The sequence below is a fragment of the Pholcus phalangioides genome, unplaced genomic scaffold (assembly GCF_987345545.1).
Source record: "Pholcus phalangioides strain wild (caught in Gottingen) unplaced genomic scaffold, Ppha-v1.0 ptg000020l_1, whole genome shotgun sequence".
Taxonomy (NCBI): Eukaryota; Metazoa; Arthropoda; class Arachnida; order Araneae; family Pholcidae; genus Pholcus; species Pholcus phalangioides.
Window position 1 is genome coordinate 11,022,178 of NW_028301613.1, and position 16,575 is coordinate 11,038,752.

General features: G+C 35.6%; 1 protein-coding gene across 5 annotated transcripts in view; it reads left to right on the forward strand.

Moving 5' to 3' along the window:
- Positions 1-16,575, forward strand: part of Cog6 (conserved oligomeric Golgi complex subunit 6) — a 209,964-nt gene that overhangs the window by 155,058 nt on the left and 38,331 nt on the right. For all 5 annotated transcript variants that reach the window (XM_089248666.1, XM_089248668.1, XM_089248670.1 and 2 more), the window contains one exon: positions 14,044-14,290. In XM_089248666.1, the coding sequence (XP_089104792.1) occupies positions 14,044-14,290 (247 nt within the window). The remainder of the gene's footprint in view (positions 1-14,043; positions 14,291-16,575) is intronic.

Here is a 16,575-nt window from a genome sequence, read left to right on the forward strand (position 1 = left end):
ATGCTGAAGGATGGTGCAAAAGAGTGGCATTAGCGAGCTGCGTTTTGCATTTTTCGAATGCTTGTCTGGTCTCAAGAGTCCAAGGAATTGATGTCTTGTCATTCTTCTTGGTGCTAGACAAGAAGGAATGAAGTGGTGCTTGCACAGCTGCTGTAGATGGTAGAAATCGCCTGTAAAAGTTCAAAGTTCCCAGAAATCTTCGCAGCTGCTTGATGTTTTCTGGAAGAGGAAATTCTTGGATTGCAAGAACTCTGTCTGGAAGAGGCTTCGAGCCGTGTTCATTGACCAAATAGCCCAGGAAGGAAATTTCCGGTGCATTGAACACGCATTTAGATGTGTTGATTGTCAGTCCGTACATATCGAGTCTTTCAAACACTTCTCTAAGGTGCTTGTGATGTTGCTCTGCGTCATGGCTGGCGATGAGCACGTCATCAAGATACGAGAAACAGAAGTCGAGATTACGTAGCACCTCGTGGATGAAGCGTTGGAACGTTTGTGCAGCGTTTGAGAGTCCGAACGGCATGACTACGAATTCAAACAAACCAAAGGGAGTTATGATTGCTGTCTTGGGAATGTCGTCGGGATTTACAGGAATATGATGAAATGCTTTGACCAGATCTATTTTAGAGAAAATTTTACATCCATGCAGATTCTGCGCAAAGTCCTGTATATGTGGCACTGGGTAGTTATCCGGCACAGTAATTCGATTCAGACTTCGATAATCACCAGTTGGTCTCCACTCATTCGGTCCTTTTGAAACCATGTGCAACGGGGAAGCCCAGTTTGATTTCGATGGACGACATATACCTTGGTCCAACATCATCTGGAATTCGGTCTTGGCAATCTTGAGTTGAGCTGGGTGCAATCTGTGTGGCTTTGCGAAAACAGGAGGACCTTTAGTTTCTATGTAGTGCAAGGTATTATGGGAAGCTTTCCTCGAAAACGGACGAGGTCTCGTTAATTCGGGAAATTCCTTCAAAATTTCAGTTATAGCACTGTTTCCTGAGATTGTTTTAATCGTTGTCGAAGGTCCATTGTAAGTAAAACCTTTACACGTGAGAGAAGTGAGTGGATCTATAAGTCGCTTGTTTTTGATATCGATGATGAGTCCGTAGTGAGCAAGGAAATCCGATCCGATAATTGGTTTCTCAACGTCAGCGAGGGTGAAATGCCATTTGTAATTCCGCCGTAAATTCAAGTCCAATTCCAGGAGTTTCAAACCGTAGGTAGATATACGGGAACTATTTGCAGCGAAAAGCTCAAAAGTTGTCGGTTTGCCGTTGCCTTTGTAAGGTAAAATTGATATGTCGGCTCCAGAGTCAATTAAAAACTTCATGCCGCTCTTCCTTTCCATAATGAACAAACGGCTATGGTGAAGACTGCTATCGCCGCCACCGCATGCCGTTACTGCGGGGGGCTTGGACCGTTTCCCTGAATATTCTGAGCGTTGTAAGCGCAGGGGGACTTGCATCTGGAAGCTTTATCTCCGAACCTGCTATGATAATAACACACTTTAGGGTTTTCATCGGAGTCTCGATATCGCGAGCGATTCCTAGAACCAGAATAACGTCGGTCTCGACTGGAGTTTCGATAGTGGTTCCGGCTATTCCTTGGATATTTGCCCAACTGCTCAACTCTTTTAGTCAGCTCCGAGATTTGCAGTTTAAGGTCTCTTATTTCCGAGTAAGACGAGGCTTCTGCTACATGACCGTAATTGGGTTCGGTGAGCTCAGCGACTCGATCAGCTAACTCGGCTAGCTTGTCCAGTTCTTCGCTGCTGGCAGCTAACACTGTTTGTATACTTTTTGGTAGTCGTTGAAGCCACAAATTTTTGAGGAAAGTCTCATCGCTGATTCGCCCTGTCGAAAGCTCGCGCATTTTACGTAGCAACGTACTAGGCTTCTGATCACCTAGGGATAGGTCTTCTAACAATATCTTGACCTCTTTCGCGGCTGAATGTTTATACACAGCGAGAAGTCTCTCCTTGAGTTTCGAGAACGGATCCGATGCGGGAGGATCGAAAACAATGTCACTTACCGTTGACAAGATCTCCACATCTAGGCAGTTGACTAGGTAGTTATACTTGGTTCCTTCGGCTGTAACATGGTTGATCTTGAAGGCAGCGTCGAGCTGGACGAAAAAAAGTTTGATATTGTCCTTCGAGAATGTCGGCAGTTTCGCGTGGACAGCTTGAACTCGAAGATCGCTCTCTTGCTGTTCAGCCATGGCAATAAGTTCTTGGCAGGTTCGGGATCACGTCCGGGTCACCAGTAAAGGCGACGGCAATGAGAAGATGTAAATTTCATTCTTAAAGACATGAACATTTATTTACACACACACGGACAAGTTATACGCGACATCCATTCTGTACGACGAAATACAATCAACTCAGTGAGACGTTCGAAAACTCTCTGGCAATCCGTTGCTAGGTTACCATCCATCGCAAGGCGAAAAACGCTACAACGAGAAAACGTGACATCGTGACGTCACAGAGCATCGTTTATGATCGGTCACTACAATGCTTTTATTTCATATCAATAGGTGTGTATGACGTGAACAGTATCATGGGATCATGTGAATTTGCTGAACACCCATGAAGAGTGAGGGCTGGAGCTTGCAGTGATTGTAACTACCAAAAAATGACAAAAATCTTGCCCAAGCAACCGTCTTGAATGATATGTCTTCCATTAAACTTGCCTCGTGCCATATTGTGACCAACCAAGTTGAGTTGTGTGTGTGTGGGGTGGGGGGGGGGGGACATAAACAGTGTGTGTTATGGAACAATTTAATTAGATGAAATTAACAATATGTAATAGCATGCGTTTGAAATACAGTTAGGTGAACAGCGTTTCGCCGCATCCAAATATCTAATGAGTCTTTTGGTAGACTTTGTGCTTATACAATCTGTCACTACAGGTGTCAGAAATTTTCAGTGAACAGATCTTCTATATAGGGATTATAATGTAATGTAGAACTAAAATAATTTCATAGGTAAGTGTAAAATATGTGTCTCTTTAAGTTATATATAAAGAAATATTCAAGTAATACTGTACAGTATTTAATATTTCACGAATTTTCTCTCAAAATTGAATGAGTGTTGAAATATTTATAGAATAACACTAATAAGACACAGATACAGTGGCTCATTATAAACATGTGAATTTATTTAATGAAGCCTTTTTGAAACACTATTCCAACCATTAACCAATATAACGCCAAAATTCTTTGGGACGGGTGGTACTGTTATAACTGGGCTAGACTTTATTATGTTAAAAAAGGGCAATTTATTTTTCCATGTAAATTAAGAAATTTCTCAACACATAAAACAACTTAAAATATTCAAGTGATTATTATATTATTGATACCAACGTGGGAGTAGTGTATAATCATAGAGTATTAATTAGAATTTTTCCCCATGTCTGTAAATTTGGTCAGATATATATTTTATCTGTCTTCAACATATATGGCTCATTGCTTCATAATGTAATTCTCAAAATTGATCCACGTTTGGATGTTATTGGCTTTATTGTTGCAGCATCGCAACTGATAATTGCATTAATAACAAAATAGTGGGTTTGTCTATTAGTCCCCCATATATTTTTCCATGTTCATCCCCGCCCTTCAACATACATGGCCAGACCATTTTTTTCCCTGATAGTGCATGTGATTAAAACTATCAGAAAACCTGGCTGTATTAAAACATTGTTTTTTTCCCCAAATAGAATTTCGCCCCACCTATCAATTTTGTGAGGTTCAGCTCCTGAACTATCTTTCATCCTGAATTAGGGCCCCTAGGCCAGACTTTTCACGGGTCCTTGTATAATTAATCTATATCATGAAAAAATACAAAACATGATAGTAACTGTCCCAGGCCCCAGGGCTGGAGCCCTGTCAGACCCACCTTTGTGGGGGGTCAAATCTTTATGACTATTTCTTCAATTATAATTGTTTTTATTATTCCCATAATTATATTTATAGAGCCATCATTATTACTTTTTCCATTAACTCTTCTCTATTCATTTCTTTATTTTTACACCAAAGCTATGCAATGACATCAAAGTTATTGATTTGGAAGTTCATGTAGAAATAATCAAAAGGTTTGAAGAAGGTTGTAAGGATATATCTTATAGTTGTTTTCTTATGATATTGAAATTAGTTTTTGTGAAAAAATCTTTAAGTGATAAACAAAAATGGGTGCTGGAGCCCTGGGTGTCTTATCATTTTTTTTTTCACATTATAAATTCACCATAGCGCTGGCAAAGACTTCAGCCTTGGGGTCCCTGTTCCAGGGTGTAGTAACCATGTTCCTGATATAAATTTTAATTACTGTTTCTTCTTTTAAAGTTCCATATTCCCAAAATGCAGTTTAGTTGATTGGCATTTGATTATTATATGATATAAAATCAGGTCAATCTCTGGATGTTGGTATATAAACACGAGAGTTCACTAACACGCCACACTAGTGTGGCCACCGTCAGCTTACAAAAAGACATTTTTAGAACACAAGAGCAGCAAGTTTTATCCCAGAAACAAGGTAATTACAGAAACATAATAAATTGCAAATGCAAAATGTAAACTATTCACTTGCCATGTTTGTTATGCATCTAAAAGGAAGTGAAACCGGACAGCATAAATATTACTGAGAAAACGATTTAATCATAGTTTAAATGCCGGGTTCATATAGATGACAAAATGGAATTAAAATACATTTAATGTTCCTTTTTTACTTCAGTTTCTTAAATGAGTGACAACTCAAAATTTTGTTAATTAATCGATATGTCATTTTGAAAATATGTGTCTTGCGCTGAATTGAGTATAAGTATTACCGAATGCTGCAAAATAATTAAGACTGGCTTGTGACGATTCTGTGTAAATTATCATTTTAAAAAAATACTCTAAATAAAAAATTAAGAATTTATAAGAACCATACCATAATTTAACTTTTTTGTCATTTGTTATTGAAAGGGTATCTAACGATTTAAGAAAAGCTAGTAAGATAAATAAAATTTTAAAAGCTCGTAATTTGTGAAAAAGATTGGTTGCATTTTATATTGGTTGCATTTATATTGTTTACCTTTTTTTCTGTCTGGAAAGTGTGAAATAAGATGAGATAAACTTTTCCTCCTTTTCCGTCATGGAGAATTGTGACCCTACGTGTTATATATGTGAAAGATTATATGTGCAACTGATTCGAATGTAAACTATAGAAACACGTGCCCACATATTTGTCATTTTTTGTCAAAAAAAACGCTAGTATGAGAAAAGCAATACTCATAGGATAGTTAGCAAAATCATGTGACCTCGTCTAAATCACATTCTGTACTCTTTATTTTCTAATTAGAGATTGCAGACGGATGTTCCCACAAACTTTAAAAATGACCAGCGTCACATTTAAACCCCCCCCCCCAAAAAAAAAAAGAGAAAAAAATTGTATTGTAACAAAACTCATTCATTCAATTTAAAGCCATCAAACTTTTTCTGTCGCCGTTTCTACTTTCCAGATGGTCATTTTGTAGGTACAAAAACTTGTACCAATGCTCCGACCGGCACCAGTAAAAAAATATTTACTTTTGTAATGAGATTCTTTTATTTTTGTGGCGACAACTCATCTCCTAGTGTGCTTTTTGCAGAGAGAGCAGGTGACTGTGATCATGTGTTCGCAAGCACAAAATCGGACGCGAGCATCAAGCACTCTGAGTATTTCAGTTAGCACTGTCGTGCTCGCGCGTAATTGCTTGTTGCGTTACACCCCATGAGAATTTTTTGTTATAAACCAGACTTTCATTGAAATGGACAACCTTCAGTCCTTACATAATGAGGTGTTACTGTAATTATGGTAGCACTGTAATGGTCTACAGATAAAAAGTGCCACCTGTTAGTAACAAATATTTTAAGAGTAAAATTGTGTTATTTTAAAAAATGATTCTTTTTTTTCAAATTGCAAAAAATACACATGCATACACATTACACGAGTACTGGACAATAAAAAAACAAAAAAGAAATGCACAAGAAAAAAAGACATGCATATAACGAATATAAATTATTTGAAGTATTTTACTAAGTCCTTCTTAAAGATTTGTATTAAATTGGTTTTTGTATTTGTATGCTTTTGTCCATATCTTTGAAGCTGCATAGAATATGCTTTTCCAAATTCTAAAATGTTTGCTTGTTCTGTTTTTCGATCATGGGTGATAAAGGATTTTTGTGATTCAAAACATGTTAGACAAATTGTATGTTTACCCTCGAAAACAAAGTTTACTTAGTTTTTTTTAGCATAAATTTCAAATGTTAGCATTTGAATTATTTTTATTCATATTCTGTATATTTTTGCAAACACTATGATTTATTTTCTCAAACAGTGCTGTTTGGAAAGTGAGCCCTAGAAGCGTCATATTTAGGGCTAGGATTTTTATGCTCTAAAAACTTCTAAAAAATGCTCTATAACTCTTAAAAAACTGTAAATATGCTGTATAAAATGAAATTAATGTCCTAAAAATGTTTTCATTTGTATCTCAAATAACTTTAGTTTTAGCAAAATAATATGACAATGAGAAGTATTGATGCAATCTAAACTATTTTGCTAACTAACCTCATCAAGCCAAAATTCCCCTGAAAATTTTCCCTTTTGAGCAAGTTTTCCCCTCCAAATTCCACATTAATGTGCTGCCATCTATTGGAAAAATACCTAGCCAAGTAGTGTATTTAAAAAAGCACAAAATTAAAATAATATTATAATAAGTAAATAACTCTTTTTATTTGATAGAAACTCTCAAAATTTTTCACAAATGCTAAAAATTTTTCCCAATTTACCAGTTTTAGCCAATTTTTTCCAAGAGTTACCTACACAGATTCAGATGATTAATGTACAGTAAAACCTTTAACGGAATCTGTATTACGTGAAAACCTGTCTTCAACAGAAAAAACTTTGTCTTGTGATTTCAATGTTAAAATACACCTTAAAAAACCTGGATTGAATGGAAACCGATCTACGCATAAACAGAAAGGAAAATTGCACCCCTTAACGGAAAACTTCATGCAAACACTAGAAATGTTTCTCAAACCAGGACAAGGGAATATCACAAAATGTTGAATTTCTCTACCAAGTTTTTTTATGCAATATCTGCTTGCCAATGTGAGTTCTGCATCATCTGCCCCACTTTAACAAAAACTGTTTCCTTACCCAAAGCTGTGATTTTAATAAGCCATACATAGTAAGACTGTTACTTCCTGAAATTGTAACAAGATCTTTCGGTAAAGCAGGCTTTTCTATCAGAGAAAACAGTGCAAAGGTTGAATTTCCAAATGATATATGCAAATCTTACAAAATTGCATGCAAGCTGCTTTTCATGATCGCAGTACTGAGGATTAACATAGATGACAATGTCAAACTGAACCTGTCACAATGTAGATGCTCTCCTTGAAAATTTTAGAGAAAGTCAAAAATAAAAGGATGAAGATGAGAGAGAGAGATGAATGTCGTCATTTTCAGAAGAAAAAACAGTTTAGGGTGAGGGTCAGGTATGCTGTCAGAATCTTCAAAGAACTGCAGAAATTTTGCTTTATAGCGTAATATAAGATTGCTTCTTGCATAATTAATGGATGTGTTTCTGACTTGCATGATGTTGCTTAATAGTTTACACATTTTTATTCTTTCACAGATTGAATGAGTTTTGGTAAAATAACTGGCAAACTGAAAATTTTAATATGAAAAGTAAAGTCGAAAGCCCAATGATATTTGCATGTGGTACAACATCTAGCAACTAGGACAGAATTCAAGGCTTAAAAAAATGAATTTTTTTTTGTATAATCAGGGGAACCCTAGTGTCACATTATGATATATTGAAAATACTTAAAGTCGAAAGCCCAACATTATTTATTAGGGCATAGAATTAAAGGCTTTATACAAAAAATAATTATTTTTTTAATTGGGAACCCTAGTGCCCCATTGTAATGCTTTGAAAATACTTAGTGTAGTTTAGCTAATTGCCAAGTTCATCTCCTTATATTTTTCTGTAATTTTTTCCATGTTCACAATATAGAGATAAAACAGCTTCCTTTCTGCACTGTATCTAGGGATTAAGTTCAAGTCTATATTTACCCCAAAGATCTATATTTCTTTTAATCACGAACTTAACCACAGAATTTATAACTTTACATATCAGTAACATGCATACCATACCAGATTGCTTTCAATATCATTGAAGTTATATAAAGAAAAAAAAAATGTTTCATCTTTTTGGATCAAGTGATTTAAATCTTGATTTTAATCATGTTTTACATCAAGCTGATTTAAATCAGAAAACCTTCATGATTTTATCTGATAAGTTAATTTTGGTGCAGGTTAGAATGATTGCTAGTCTATATGAAGTGCTCCATGATTTCATTTAAGTTAAATTTATGTGTTCTAGTGAAGCTGAATAGGTGTATGCGTTTTAGATGGGTATGAACTGTGCCTGAGAGCTCTGAAGACCTAAATAATAGGCCTAGCACTTGTTTCTTGTAATCACAGAAAAGACATAAGGAGAAAGTTTCAGATGCATTCCTCTTATCGTGTTAATTTGCCCGGTGCAACTTCTCTTCAAAGCTCATCTATTGGAAGTGACAAATATAATTTCTCACTTCCATTCATTGGGCTTAAAAGATAAGTTAGCTATATTCTACTTATCAAGTGTGTCGCACTTGAAGTTTCAGGATGTGAAAAAATCAGTACCTTTAGAAACATTCATTTAAGAAATTTTATTCATTTTCAATTTTGTTATCTTATTTTTTGTTATGTGGTTTTATGATTTTAAATCTGGTATAAGAATATATAATATTTGGCAAATATTATATTTAATATAACGCGATATATATACATATATATTTAATAAAAATGACTATATAAAATAATTGAAGACAAATTTAAAAAAAGGTCAAGTGCCAAAATGTAAATTCTGAGGAAAATCAATGTAAAGGGGTAAATTGATGTATTGGGAGATGTATATCAAACACTACCTAATGGGAGCTACAACTAATTAACCAATCAGGGAACTTTCAGCCTTTTTTCATTGCATTGGCATTTGTATTCTTTTTTGCGAGAAAACATTTTTTTTTTTTGAAAGAATGTGTGGCAGTTACAGCCTTTTCCTCCCTTCAATTTGTGATGAATAAGAATATGATTAAAAATGTTGTAAAAAAATTCAGTATGTTACTACTGGTAATTTTTAAGGATTTGTAACCATATTCTTGTTCATTTCAAATTATTTTATTTATGATTAGTTTTATTTTAAATGGTTTTTTTTCTCTGGTTTTCTGAATTTTGTTATTGCAAACCAAGTCTAAAGTATGATACAAATGATAAAAAAAATACTAGTGAACAGTGAACAATAAATAACCTTTTAAAATACAACATGTTCAGGAACAAGGCTTAAAATGCAGAAGATCTTTAACATTTATAAATACTGTTGTATCATTGCGATAATATGAAAACCAAATTTGAGTGGTCCCATATCTACACTGCTGGCCACTGTAAATGCAACATCCTGAAGGAAGCATGCAAATAATATGAAATTTACAACATGCATTAGCGGAGGTGAGATATGCAAATGATTAGAATTTCAGCGCAGACGCACATCACGCGCGCCTGTGGCGCCACTTCAAAGCGCTATTTAAGGCTTGGAGATTTCGACGATTTGAAGTACGGCAATTGTGTTTTTCTTGTGGTTTTTTCAAAAAAACGATCAATTATGCCTCGTAGAAAACAGCGATCATCTTTTGATCAAGTATCCGAGTTCGACAGAGGAAGGATAGTGGCCTACCGAGATTGTGGATTATCTTTCAGGGAAATCGGTAGTCGTGTTGGACGAAACCAAACAACTGTAATGCGGATATGTGATCGTTGGATGCAGGAGGGTACGACGGACCGACGTGTTCGATCGCATCCACCTCAGTGCACCACTTCACGTGATGACAGGCGTATTGTGCGTATGGCAGTGACGGATCGCTCAGCCACATCACGAACCATAGCACAGCACATTCAGTCTGAACCGCATCATCCAGTGTCTGCGCGTACCATTCGACGCCGTTTACAGCAGAGTGGTCTGTCCGCAAGACGTCCATTGCTTCGTCTACCCTTGACGCAGAACCACAGACGTCTCCGCCGCCAATGGTGCGATGAAAGAAGGATGTGGACGGCACAATGGAATGAAATTGTCTTTACTGACGAGTCACGCTTCTGTCTGCAACAGGGGTCGGATTCGAGTCTGGAGACACCGTGGAGAGAGGATGCTGAACAGCTGCGTTATGCACCGCCACACTGGTCCTGCACCGGGTATTATGGTATGGGGCGGTATTGGATATCACTCTCGCACTCCTCTAGTACGCATTGCCGGTACTTTAAAAAGCCAGCGCTACATCTCCGAGGTGTTGGAGCCAGTTGTCCTTCCTTACCTTCAGGGCTTGCCCACAGCCATATTTCAACAGGATAATGCGCGACCACACGTGGCACGCATTATCCAAAGGTTCTTCGTCAATCGCTAGATTGAATTGCTTCCCTGGCCAGCTCGCGCTCCGGATCTTTCGCCGATAGAAAACATGTGGTCCATGGTTGCTCAACGATTGACCCAGATTACATCTCCAGCTGCCACACCAGATCAACTTTGGCAACGCGTGGAAGCTGCTTGGTCTGCTGTACCCCAAGAACACATCCAAAGTCTCTTTGAATCAATGCCGAGGCATGTGGCAGCGGTGATCTCCAACAATGGCGGCTACTCTGGCTACTGATTTTGGCAGGAACCACACTTCACAGAAGTCTATAAATTTAATCATTTGATGCTTGGTCAACATGTTATCTACAAAATAAATATTGTTGCGATATCTCTTGTCTTTCTTGGTGTTGCAATTTGGGTGGCCAGCAGTGTATTTTCTTTGAAGTGATAGAAAAATTTTCTCTTTTTTTCCCCTTTTTTGGGGTATGTGCACTGTATTAGTAGTACACATACCCCATATTTTGTTATGAAAGATGGTTTTATTTTATTCATGAAATATGGTTCTAAAAAGCAGTCAAAGATTACTTTTTTTTCTGTTGAACATGAGTTCAACTTGAATAAAAAAATTTTATTCTATATGAGCTAAAATCACTTATACTTTTTTTTTTTAATTGTCTAGCTGTTTACAGTTGTTACAGTATCAGGGTTTCTGTTAATCCAGTTGTAAAATCTTAGCGGAGGGTCAAAGTGATAGATAGCTAATTTTGAAAGCATCACAAATATGCAATGTGCACGTCACATTTATTAGTATAGAAATTCTGCCCAATTTTGAATTTCTTGAAAGCATATTAGTTAACGTCCCCTGTTGGTTGGTATTTTTTTAATATGTTCATAAAGATAGCAAATAATTGTTTGATTTTCTGCAGCTTGATTATTAATTTTATTACCAAAGCTTCCTGTTTTTTCAAGGGAAGATAAAATAGAAGGAATAGAATACAATCAATGAAACCATGTTGGCTGTGTAAAACAATGTTGAAACTTTCTAAATCATGTAGTGAGATTTAGAAAGCAAAACATCTGCATTATCAAAAGTTCAGTAAATAATAAAATTGATTAACAAACACTGTGAACACTAATTGAATTTATTGAAATTATTATGCATTTTTCAAGTTACACTAATTTTATCATTAAAAATTGAGGTTTTTAAAATTATGTTTGACTATGTTTTTTCAAATCAAATCAAATCAATTTATTCATTTACAACATACAGAGATTTAGATTAGTTTAAACAAAACAAAACATATTTATCATCCAGAGGCTGTGATGCCTGTACGGATGATTGAAAATTTACATAATTAATGAATAAAATATCTAAAAACATACGACATGAACAGAAACATTAAAAAAAAAAAAAAGAGACAGATATACAACATAAAAGAGACAAAATTATCACTGTCAAATAAAAAAATACGTAAAGATAAAAAAAAAAAATCAAGAACGAAAAAACGTACACAACACAAAAAAAGACAAAGTTCTTAATGCATGGCGAGAAATGTAAAATAAAACAAAACATTATAGATAAAAAATATATGAGGGAAAAAATTAAACTCGCACATACATAGACAAACACAAACAAGAACAAATTTTTTTTTTATTGAAAAAATATACATAATTAAAGTGGCAAAGCTAAATTGAATAAATTTTATTGCTCCTCCTAAAGGTCAAAATAAGAGTCTACATCGTCTATTGAAATTAATAATTTGAATAATGATTTTTTAAATGCCGCGTGTGTGGGTATATTTTGTATTTCTAGCGGTAGTGAATTATATAATTTCGGAGCTAAATAATAAAAATGTTTACGAAAAATTTCTTTCCTAAAAGTAGGAATACGGTAAATCATATGAGGTCTACGCTCGGAAACATTATCTTTTAAACTGCATAAGCCTTTATTACGGTTTAAGAACAGAATAATACGAAAAATAGCATTATGGCGTAAAGGAAGTAGATTAAGATTTCTAAAAATTGTAGAGGAATGAGGCTGACCCTGATTCAAAGTTTTGAAAACTCTTTTTTGTATTGAAAATAAAGGCAATAAATTAGTTTTATAATCACCACCCCATATAATTACACCATAATTTATAAGTGAATAAAACCAAGCATAGTAAAGGTCTTTTAAGAAATTAGCGGAAACTTTCTTACTTATATAATAAAAATTATATAAAACAAAACAGAGTTTTTTAAGTAGTTCATGAACATGAGATTTCCATTTTAAATTGCTGTCTACATTTAAACCCAAGTATTTAATACTATTTACTTCTTGAATTGCATCGCAATGACAATGAGGTTGAAAATCACAAGCGAGGGTATGAAATTTTAGATTAAGATGTAAATCAGATTGCATAAGATTGAAATTAACGTATTTTGTCTTCTGTAAATTTAATTTTAAATCATTAGCATAGAACCATTTTTGAATTAATATTAGATCGTGGTTAATATGATTCTTAAGTCTGTCAAGATCATCACACGAATACATTAAAACAGAATCATCGGCATAAGTGATCATGGAACCGTCAAATTCTAAATTACAAAGATCATTAATGAAAATCAGAAAAAGTAAAGGACCCAATATAGATCCTTGTGGGACTCCTCTATTTATATGGACATAATTACTGAAATTATCCTGTATTTTGACTCTTTGTTCTCTATTATATAAATATGAAGTGAACCAATTTAAAATATGACCCCGAATACCAGCTGAATTAAGTTTTTGAATGAGAATATAATGGTTCACATTGTCAAAAGCCTTTGAAATATCTAAAAATATTGCAACAGTAAATTTGTTCTTGTCAATGCCATTATAAATAAATTTCGAAAAGGCCAAAAAGGGCATTTTCAGCACCTCGTCCCTTTAGAAAACCAAATTGGTTTTTAGCAAAAAAATTCACAGAATACAAAAAGTTATATATTCTAATTGAAAGAATTTTTTCAATAAGTTTAGAAAAAATCGGTACAATTGAGATAGGCCTATAATTCAGCAGAGAATTTTTATCGCCAGCTTTAAAAACAGGAGTGATAGTGGCTCGTTTCAGTGACTCAGGAAATACAGTAAGTTGAAATGAGGTATTTATGAACTTTGTGATAAATGCGACATTATTTGCAGCAAACTCTTTAATCAAGTAAATATTAATTCCATCGTAATCATACGAATTAGTTTTAGAAAAAGAATTTAAAGTGCTATGTACCTCAAGATTGACTATATCAAAAAAGGCAAAGGAATTTATGGTAGGCACAAGGTATTTTTTAAAATCATCATTGTTACCAAATAAAGACGTATTGTGGCTTATATGATCAAAGTGGGTGTTGAATTGATTTGCAAGTTCTAGAGTATCAGTAGAATCTGGCAACACAATAGCTTTATTTTGTTTTTCCACAATACTGTTAATAAATTCCCATTTCTTTTTATTAGTATCGCATTTCATACATTTCATACATTTTACATTTAATTAGTTTCATTTTTACTGTAATTTCAGGAAAAGTATTCTTATATTTAATAATGTTGGAACATTCTTATTTACAGACAAGTAATTGTGGTAGAATCTCAACTACCAAAAACTTTGGAGGAGATGCAAGTCCTATGCCAGAAAATGTTCCACAACAGCCTTACTTGTCATTGCATTCATTTCCTAGAAAAAGTAGGAATTCCACCTGCCAACCTGGGACCAACTGAAGGTATGAAAAATGTGCTCACGTTGCTGAGGGATGTCTTGTCATGTCAGGATGCTTGCCTTGTTTCTGCTGATGATAGGCAGCAAGATGTACCTCAGGTTGGTGAAATATCAGTTACTCAAAGTATTACGATTTTGAGATGTGGGTCATTCCAAGTATCATGTCAGCATCGATTGGAAAGGGGGGGATTTCCGATTTGATGATAAAAGGGGGGGGGGGGATTTGGATGATACTTACGTCATCAACCACCCTTTATAAAAATATGAAATATTCTGGCATCTTCATCATCATCATTCTTTGGTGTCTCATGTGGCTAAAGCTTAAGCAGATTTTGCCCATTACTCTTACACAAGTAGTGTAACATGAGTTGTGGGTCATGTAGATTGTAAAGAAGTATCGTTCTGTGAATTCCCAGAAGTTTTACACTATTTGTTAATATTTACTATTACAATACACTATTCCTAAAATAATTTTACACTATCATATCTATCTCGGCCGCTGTGGTGGTCGAGTGGTTATAGTGCCGGACTCGTGATGCGAGGATCCGGGTTCGAACCCCACAGTGGTGGTCGGCTGAAGTTGGTTTTCTGTGGTTCCCAACTTCAAGGTGCAAATGCGAGCCGATCTCCCCGTTAAAAAGTCTCGCCACAGAGAGCAACAGTCCTACAACGGTAAATCATTCAACCATAACACTTCACTCATAGTTTGTATAACTGGGGGCAGATGACAGCACTACACATAACAAGCATTACACAGAAACAAACTTTACGTCAGGTTGCACGACACGTACACGCACATTCCCGCATGTACCGGTTCAGCGGGGGGGATGCATGTGTGGTGTAGCAGTAGTAGGTAGGGGCTCGGGGGAGGGGGGATCCATGATGTTCTTAAGTCAGCCACCTCGTTGGGCAATTTGCCTGTTGTGGCGTTGTATTTGTATTTGTATAATAGTGTTGGGGGTGAAAGGTATGGTGTCTCTTACCATTATATTGAATGTGGGATATTATAGTAAAACTGCAGACTGATACGGACCATATCAAGTAGATGAGGAAGCTGCTCTTATCTGAGATACCCTTTTAAAGAAAAAGAGCAGTGGAGATCTCCTAGGGATATGGCCAGCAACTCTACCTGAAGTTATTGAAAAAATAACTAATGAGAGTTTGAATCAGAGCAGAGAATTGATACTCGCCATGAGTTCAGGTGTTTAGTATAATTAAGAAAATTTACCAAGTTGCAAGTTGTGGGGAATCGGTCAAAGTCATCCAAGGACAGAAGGTCGTCAAGGAGACATAATGAGTTGGTTTTAGAACGCGTTTGTTGTTGAAAGAGGAAATTTTTTATATTAATTTACTATGTAGTCCTGCCATATACATTTTAAATGAAAGATATTTTTATAAAAGGTGTTGTCACTCCTCCTACCATCCACTACCTATAAAGTGCTAGTTTCATTTACTACCTCACTTAGTGTCACCTGATGGTCACCAAAGTAGTTCCTTCTCGGGATAGAGAAGGCAGGGCATCAACCCACATAGTGAAGTGGAGTTTCATCTTGTTCCCCACTCACAGGACAAATAGGTGAGTCTGCATAGCCACAGTTGTGTAGGTGTTTTGAGTGCATGACCAGTGGTGATCTGTATAACCTGTCTAATCTGTTTCTATTCAGTGAAATAAGTTTTTTGGCATTATTCGGTTGGATTCCTAAAGCCAGCTTGACCTGTCCGGCCTCGAGTTCCATTGCCGATAATGTTTATTTTCTATCCTTTGTTTGACATTTCTTTTTATGGTTGACATCGAAACAGGATAGAAATGCTCAAGTTCAGATAACTTCAGATTTGCTGCCTCTTTGGCTATCTGGTCTGTAAGTTCATTTCCCTGGAAATTTACATGTCCATTAACCCAGTAAAGGTTGATGTTGTCTAATACTGCAGTTTTTCAGCATGTCAGTGCAGTATTTGATGCACAGTTGAAACTTGAAGTTGTCAATAGCCATTAGTGCTGCTTGGCTGTCAGAGAAAATAACAATTTGTTTGTCATGATACCCTTTACAAATCAGGCTTTCAGCTAGTATGTCTATTGCTAGTACTGTAATCGTTTTGCCAAGATGCAAATATATCTTATGGTAGTCATAATCCACTCCGGAGATGTGGGAAATTGCTCCAGTTTCGGTTATCTTCAAGCCATCAGTGTAACATTCAATAACTCCTATTGAGATGTTATCAATTATGTTAGGAACTTCATTTTCCCCGGGTATGTGGATAGTGTAATACTTAGTAAATTTTTTTGTTTTGAAACAGGAGTCTCTTGGCATTAGTAGAGAAGGTATTTCTACTTTACTTATTACATAACATTCAAAATGGTTTTTAAAACAGGGTTTGTATCCTAT